The sequence below is a fragment of the Nothobranchius furzeri genome, chromosome 14 (assembly GCF_043380555.1).
Source record: "Nothobranchius furzeri strain GRZ-AD chromosome 14, NfurGRZ-RIMD1, whole genome shotgun sequence".
Taxonomy (NCBI): domain Eukaryota; kingdom Metazoa; phylum Chordata; class Actinopteri; order Cyprinodontiformes; family Nothobranchiidae; genus Nothobranchius; species Nothobranchius furzeri.
In genome coordinates this window covers 29750186-29758543 of record NC_091754.1, presented here as the reverse complement: position 1 = coordinate 29758543, position 8358 = coordinate 29750186, and the positions used below count along the sequence as shown (strand labels likewise).

General features: G+C 40.6%; 1 protein-coding gene across 1 annotated transcript; it reads left to right on the top strand.

Moving 5' to 3' along the window:
* The first annotated feature begins 2387 nt into the window (after window positions 1–2387).
* On the top strand, window positions 2388–7369 carry si:ch211-218d20.15 (uncharacterized). Its single transcript, XM_015965967.3, has 8 exons — window positions 2388–2589; window positions 4472–4590; window positions 4766–4826; window positions 4900–4967; window positions 5054–5156; window positions 6557–6675; window positions 6775–6920; window positions 7004–7369. The coding sequence occupies exons 1-8, from the start codon at window positions 2529–2531 to the stop codon at window positions 7110–7112; spliced, it is 786 nt and encodes a 261-aa protein (XP_015821453.1). The 5' UTR covers window positions 2388–2528; the 3' UTR covers window positions 7113–7369.
* Window positions 7370–8358: the final 989 nt, after the last annotated feature.

The window sequence follows — 8358 nt, the reverse complement described above, 5'->3', positions numbered from 1 at the left end:
ATATGCCTGATATTATTGTAGTATCTGGGCATGGATCCTCAGCACATATTTAGTTATCTTCTTGCCTTTGATTTGTCAGTGTACCTGCATTTTTATTTTGTTTTCTATACTGTAAAACTGTGATAAACTTTATAAGCCAGTTGTATTTTATTAAGACCCGTTTTGAGTCTCGATAGAAGGATTTGAGACTCGTTGTCTGACTTTGCTATTTAATAAACCCACGTCAGAGTTTGTTTGTGCTTTGTATATCTTCCATTAGCATTAAGAAACAAGATGCAGGTAAAAGTAGCTTCTGCACACTTCTCAAACTCCATTTTTCCTACACGCTAATACAAAAGTCCAGTATTGCCTTGTTTATCCACCTACCAACGTGGTAAATGGCTTGTATTGATATAGCGCCTTCTGAAGTCCTAGAACCCCCCAAGGCACTTTACAATACAGTCATTCACACCCTAGTTCTGAGGACCTACACCCTGGTGCCCACTGACGGAGGCCACTCTACCTCCTGAGCTTCTGCTGCACCAAACAGCACTTTTCCGATAACGTTAACTTTAAACTTGAGCTGCAGATTCAATTTTGTTTTATTTTGCTTTTCGACAGTAATAAGCTGCAAAGACCATGTTTGGAAACATTTCTGCATTCAACCCTAAATAAATCAGTTGCAGCATTTTACACAAAACAGAAAACTAAGTTATTTGAGTTTATATCAAAATTATGAATTTGTCTAATGTAAATTATAGTTTTTAAAACGCTGTGGTAGATACCAGAAGTCGGCTGTGATACTGGAAGCAGTAATTAAATTTAAAAGCAAACAGTATTACGATATTACCTTTTTCCGGAACTGCGCTGCTCTGGGCGGCTGCATGTTGGAGTAGCTCTGTTGGCTATATGTAAGTTTTGCCTTTTCTTGAGCATTTTTTCTTCTAGTTTCTCAAGAAAAACAATTTTTTTGACATTTGACTTTTCTGTTTCTGGTGCTGTGAAGCGTGGAGGATTTTTACTGCTATATTTTAGCTTTTTTCACTTTGTGAGCATTTGTTATGATGCGTATATATGGGGCGATGGTGGCACAGGAGTTAAGTGCTCGCCCCGTAATCGGAAGGTTGCAGGTTCGAGTCCCACTCAGTCTGTCGCTGTCGTTGTGTCCTTGGGCAAGACACTTAACCCACGTTGCCTGCTGGTGGTGGTCGGAGGGACTGGTGGCGCCAGTGCTCGGCAGCCTCGCCTCTGTCAGTGCGCCCCAGGGCAGCTGTGGCTACATTGTAGCTCATCCCCACCAGTGTGTGAATGTGTGTGTGAATGGGTGAGTGACTGATTGTGTTGTAAAGCGCCTTGGGGGGTTCCAGGACTCTAGAAGGCGCTATATCAAATACAGGCCATTTACCATAACCATGGCAACAAGCTGGTTTACAATCGGGAGCAGCTGATTAACATTGGAAAGGCTGAAATAATACCTCAACTGAAGCCACAAATCCCAAATGAGCTAAAACGCAAGAAGCATGGGTGCAGAGCGGGAGAAAAACGGAGACAGAGAAAGAGGAAATTCAAACCATCTCCATCGATCATTATGGGCAATGTGAGATCATTGGCCAACAAGATGGAGGAACTCCAAGCCCTTTCAAGGACTCAGCCAGAGTTTCGGCAGTTTCGGAACCGCTGGAGGAGATAATGCAAAGAAGGATTCTCCAGAGAATCAAGAAAATGATGGACAACCCTGAGCATTCTCTTCACAAGACTGTCCGACAACGGAAGAGTGTCTTCAGTCAGAGGCTTCTTCAGTTTCGCTGCAACACCGCTACTGGAGATCCTTCTTGCCAACAGCCATTGTAATGTACAACAACTCTTTGATGACTTGATTATTATTATTATTCTGAGCTACTACAGGAATCAATTTCCCTCTGGGATTAATAAAGTATTTTTGAATTGAATTGAATGTTAATCACTTAAGCGAAGAGACGGAATGCATCTAAATGTATTTTAACAGTATGTGTAATACAAAGTGAAAATTGTGATGACCGGTTATATTTCCATTTTTGAAGTCAGTTTTGTGTTCACATTGTTGATTGTGAATCAGATCTGTGGAAAAGTTTCACCCTGATCCAGGGATGCTGCATGCTCAGCCCCGATGACATCATTGTGAACGGATGCTGTTTGGGTGTGAGGGGTTCGTGGGTCGCTCAGTAAAACGCTGCTCTTGTTCTGAAAACCACGATACTTTCGTTATGTCATTGTTAATGCAGCCTTTTAGGGGCGAAAAAGACCAATAGATGTTAAATGCGGCTCTACTTCATCGCTACGCGTGAACGCTGTCCGCAGAGATTAGACGAACAAGCGGTGTTCTTTCTTCCAGCCAAACCTTTTGCACACGAACGCAACACAGGTGATGGATACTTCCGACAAAATTCGTATTTTAACAATTAATGGTTAAAACAAACAAGATCTGGTGTCTCATCCGGTGCGTGCTAGCGCATTGTTGCGTTTTATATGGCTTCCAGCAGCAGTGAGACATAAGGAAGATTTCACCAGAGATGGCAGGGAGCGCGTCGGAGCCGATCTGTCAGCCCAGCGTCTACCACGAAGGGTTTAGAGGTAAAACTGCGTTTTATTTGGGTTGTTTGGTGGGTGAATATCATCGGAAAAGTGCAGGGTCTGTGCATATTTCGGTAGTTGGATTTTCTGACCAGAAGCCATTATAGAACAGATAAACAAACAAAAAAGCTATGTATTTTTGTTTGCATTTAAATGCAATCCATTTTTCTTTTGTGATCAAATTTCTTTTGTGATCAAAACGACAAGAGGGCGATTTAAAAAGGGTTGGCTCATTACGTTTGGAATAATAATTAAAAACTAATCTGCTGGCAAAAACCAACAAAAACGTCCCGGTTTTCTCATGTACTGGCGTTGCTCGTCGTCATCAAGGAGCGACAAACTGTCAAACGTTTGCCAGAGTTGTTTCAGGTAGAATGTCAGAACCTTAGGCACAAAGAGGTTTCTTTATGTCTGTGGTCAACACTGGTGGACTTTTTACCAAGTAAAAATTTTAAAATTGTATAATTTTGCATAACAAAAAAGAACAAATGTAAAATAAATTCGGAGGTGTAGACAAGGCACAACTAGCTTAAGAAGTTAGCAATGACAAATGCCAAAAGCAGGGCTTTATCTTGTACCGTTTTTATCTTTGGTTTCTACTTCTGTTGACCAATGTCGCCCTCTTGCGGTAATTTTACGACACTACAACACGTGTTGGCAAAGAAAACAAAGATGGAAAAAAAAACTAAAAGCCTTCAAATATCCAACGTACGACACGTTAAAATGTTGTATTTCTAAAAAGTTTGTTGATTGTTTAAATTCAACCAGAACCACGCTTAAAGAGCAAGTCACCCCCAAATAAACTTTTTTTTGCTGATAAACTAAATAAACAAATGTCTAACCATGCTGCAGACACGTAGTCAATAATTTGGCACTTCAGTGCATCTTAGTTACCATATTCTGCCTAAAACTAGCAGTGTTGTGCCGTTGTCAGGTGAAAACTCTGCACTGTATTTGAATTTAAATCTGCCACCGCTATTGGCTAAGAGGTATGCTATGATGTAAACTGGTACATTATGATGTCACAATGCTGTTGTGAGCCTGTGTGTGTGTGTGTGTGTGTATTTGTTAGCAGCTCTGCCTTCTCGGTCTGCCAGGCAACAGCATTTGTTGCATTTTTCAAACATGAAGTGGGAGTGGAGTTAGACTCTGGTAGGGGTTGACTTGCTCTTTAAGCATCACAATACAAGCCGTGAAATATTTTTGTTTTGTGGCCGTCCTGTGGTTAATTATTTACATTACAACAAATATGTATTGTCAAATCAAATAAAACAAACTTTTCTTGTAACCGTGCTACACATGACATGACTTTATTATGAATCCAACATGAGAACAATGATATCTATTTTTTCAATAAAGAAGGTTTATTAACTTAGTAAAAGAGCTCTAGAAAATGCAGTTGTGACCATAGCTAACACATTTGTTGTGATGTCACTAATAACCACAAGAAGGGTGACAATTAGCACCAATAAGCAGACGCCAGAGATCAAAAGGTGATTGGTGACAGTTCACAGATTCTAATTACTTCGTTTCTGCTAATAAAAACAGACCTCCCAGGGATACAGTATTTAATGTGTACTTTGTGTTATTGAATTATTGTTTTATTGTTTTTCATTCTTTTTTTGTTTGTTTTAACCTTTAGGAAAATTCAATTATTAATATTATTATCATTATTTGTAATAGGTGTTTGTCATAATATCCCCCCAAAAATAAAAAAATAAAACAAGAGGGTGACAGCTGTTAAACAGAAGTAAAAGTCCAAGAAGTTTTCAAGCTACTTATCTGCTTTGTGCCTTCATCTTTTCTAAGCCCTTAGCTAGTTATTTTCAAACATCTAATTTTCCACCTGATTTCAAATGACCTGATCATCTGCTGTGGTCAGTGGAGCTGCAGGTGAGGAGACCCCTGATGCCGGTCCGGCAGAGTCCTGAGCAGGTGGGCCTGGAGATGCTGTGTCTTTGTGGACAACTGGACCTGCTTATCAGGGCCCAGATGCAGCAGGTAAGGGTGACCTGAACAATGCACAAGTCCAATCACACTTCCTGTTAGCTAACAGCACTGGTGGCAGTCATTTACTTTGATCTGGATTTATTCAGTTATGTTGTTAGCTCATCAGTCCTGCATCCATTGTCTCATTAATAGATTCATCTCTTCATGAATATTTATTCTGTCCCAGTTCCAGGAGCAGCTGGGACAAGGCTGTACACCGGAGGAGTCCGACAGCTTCCAGGCTCAAGGTAGAAATGAAGGAGAATAGTTGTTCTCAGATGACTTCAGCATATTTCATGTTAGTTTACTGTGTTTCTAAAGGATCAGAGATTCTGGACCAGATGCTTCAGTGCCTTGAACATCTACCAAAGCCCATGCCACAGCTGGAGGTACCATGTTCTACACAATGGTGCACATAAAGCATGTTTTATTCTTGATTCTAGTCAGTTAGACTGCTTGTGATGTACCTGCGCAGGACTACCTGGACATGGTGGGTCTGTCTGCCATGTTCCCTCGGGTCGAGGTGTTTCTGATTCAAGGCAGTCCTGTCGATATGCTGGAGAGGCCACTGATGGATGGTGAGACCAGCGGCTCAAGCCTCAAAAACGTTTAGTGCGTTTTTATTAGACTTATATTAGCTTTAAACAAAACAGCTGCAAACAAAAACTGCAGCTACAGATGTAATGCACCCGCTTAAAAGGTAAAAGAAACCTTAAAACTGGGTCAACGGTGACTGAATTTAAATAAGTGCTTCTTACACAATAAAAGACGAGTGCGACACCGATATTACGCCCATAATTTATTAACATTAAGCTGTTATATTTAATTATAAAATACACTGAAGTAAACAAGGTATATGAGGCCTTTTTGAGCTACATTTTAAAATGAGTGTTAGAAAACAATAAATTATACCAAAAGAAACAAAAACCTGTGTTAAAGAATGCTAAAGTAAAAATCCTGAGCGTTTTGGTGTGAATCGTGTGGAAAAACTTAAAAAAAGGTACGAAACCAGTCAAAATATGAAGTTTTCAATTCAATTCAAAAATACTTTATTAATCCCAGAGGGAAATTGATTCCTGTAGTAGCTCAGAATAATAATAATAATCAATTCATCAAAGAGTTATTGTATATTACAATGGCTGTTGGCAGGAAGGATCTCCAGTAGCGGTCAGTGTTGCAGCGAAACTGAAGAAGCCTCTGACTGAAGACACTCTTCCGTTGTCGGACAGTCTTGTGAAGAGAATGCTCAGGGTTGTCCATCATTTTCTTGATTCTCTGGAGAATCCTTCTTTGCATTGTCTCCTCCAGTGGTTCCGAAACTGCCGAAACTCTGGCTGAGTCCTTGAAAGGGCTTAGGGTTCCTCCATCTTGTTGGCCAGTGATCTCACATTGCCCATTATGATCGATGGAGGAGATGGTTTGAAATTCCTCTTTCTCTGCCTCCGTTTTGCTCCCGCTCTGCACCCATGCTTCTTGCGTTTTAGCTCATTTGGAATTTGTGGCTTCAGTTGAGGTATTATTTCAGCCTTTCCAATGTTACTCAGCTGCTCCCGATTGTAAACCAGCTTGTTGCCATGGTTACACATCATAACAAATGCTCAAAAAGTGAAGAAAAGCTAAAACATAGCAGTAAAATTCCTCCAAGCTTCACAGCACCAGAAACAGAAAAGTAAAATGTCCAAAAATACAATTTTTCTTGAGAAACTAGAAGAAAAAATGCCCAAGAAAAGGCAAAACTTACATATAGCCAACAGAGCTACTCCAACATGCAGCCACTCAGAGCAGCGCAGCTCTGGCCTTTCTGGACAGAAGAAATTATGTAAAATCTTCTCAAGCAGGCGTGCAGAATGCCAGGTTTCAGGAATAATGTAAAATTTGTTCACATTTTTGAATTACTATTATTTATTATTATTATTTCTACAGTTTAATGAAGTCTGATGGGCTCACAAACTGACATTAGTGGATGTCTCTGCTGCAGAATACTTCCTCCATGTTGCCAAACTGAACCAGCTGCTGGTTCTGAGTCAGCAGCTGGAAGAAGACATCAGACACCTTGGAAGTCACAAGTACATAGCCCACCAGCTCTCAGTTTTATATGTAAGGAGAGGGAATTGCCTTTTCTTTTAATGAACATTTCCTCATCATCTTAAACGCTACTGTGTGCTCTTCAGTGTCTGTTTTTCCTTCTCTTTGCAGCAAGTCATCAGCTCTTTCAGGGGAATTCAGGTCTTCTCAGACATAAAGAAGGATATCGAGGCCAACTTCAAACAGATGAAGCAGTCTCTGGTGGCAGAAGAAGGCTGCCGGCACGAACCTCAGCTGGCAGCTCATTATATCAGCTGGTTAGTTCCAGCATAAGCGTGGAGTTGGAGGAGATGGTGATTACTGCAGCAGCAATCTGATTAATGCTCTGTTCCCCTTCTAGGATATTAGAAATAACTCAAAACCTAACAACGGTGGTTTTGTCACTGCCGGAGGAGCTGATGGAGGACCTTCATCAGGCAGTCACCTTCATGTCTCTGCTCCTGTCCTGAGTCATCTTTCTGATGATGTGACTGATTCCAAATGAGGTGCTAAACGGTTTGATCCAACTGTGTAACAGTAGAGTTGGGTTACTTCATTCACAGCTGATGTAGATTTTTATTTGTGTGTGTGTCAGACTGTGACTCTTGTTATTGCCTGTGATCAGTTTGGGACTGGATCTCACCGTGTCCGGTCCCTCCTTGCACTACTGTCACCACAACTGTAATTTTCTAACCTAAAGAGAAATAATAAACCTGAATGCAACATGGAGCAGTGTTTTATTATGATGGGAAGAAGCAGGGTTATATGGGAAGATCAAGAACATCTAATATCTGATGGCTCCTTGAATGGCCTTAGTTTGGAAAAGTAAGGGTTAAGTTTTGATCACCACAAAGAACAGGACATCTTAAAACAACGTTACTGTAAAGGAAAAAGCTCACAGTTTTTGCTGATGGTAATTCTTAAAACGATACTAAGTGGTTTTGCTTGCTTTTAGCACCCCCTAGTGTCCATTAGTAAATCTCTGTGGTCAAATAGAAAATAAAACTAATCTCCGAGCTGTGTGTTTGTCTTTCTAACACCTTAATCTAACAGTTGAAATGTCTCCCCAGCCTTCATTAGTGTCTAGAGGAGTGATTCATTGCTAAATTAAAGAGCAAGTCACCCCTACCAGAATTTTACTCCACTCCCACTTCCTGTTTGAAAATTGCAACGAATGCTGTTGCCTGGCAGACCGAGACGGTGGAGCTGCCAACAAAAAAACACAAATACAGGCTCACAATGACATTGTGACATCATATGGTACCAGCTGACATCACATGACACTTCTTAGTCATTGGCAATGGCAGATTTAAATTCAAATGCAATGCAGAGTTTTTACCTGAAGAGGGCACAAAACTGACAGTTTTAGATAAACTATTTAAATTTGAACTAAGATACACTAAAGTGCCACATTACTGACTACATGTGTCTACATCACGGATCAGACACTCATTTATTTGCGGGCTGCATGGTGGCGCAGTGGTTAGCACTGTTGCCTCACAACACAAAGGTTGCAGGTTCAAAACTCGGCCGCATTCTTTCTGCGTGGAGTTGCATGTTCTCCCCATGCATGCGTGGGTTTCCTCCGGGTACTCCACTTTCCCCCACAGATCACGACATACCCTATAGGTTATAAATTGCAAGTTGCTTTGGATAAAAGCGTCTGCTAAATGAATAAACATAAACACATTATACATATAGTTTATCAGCAAAAAA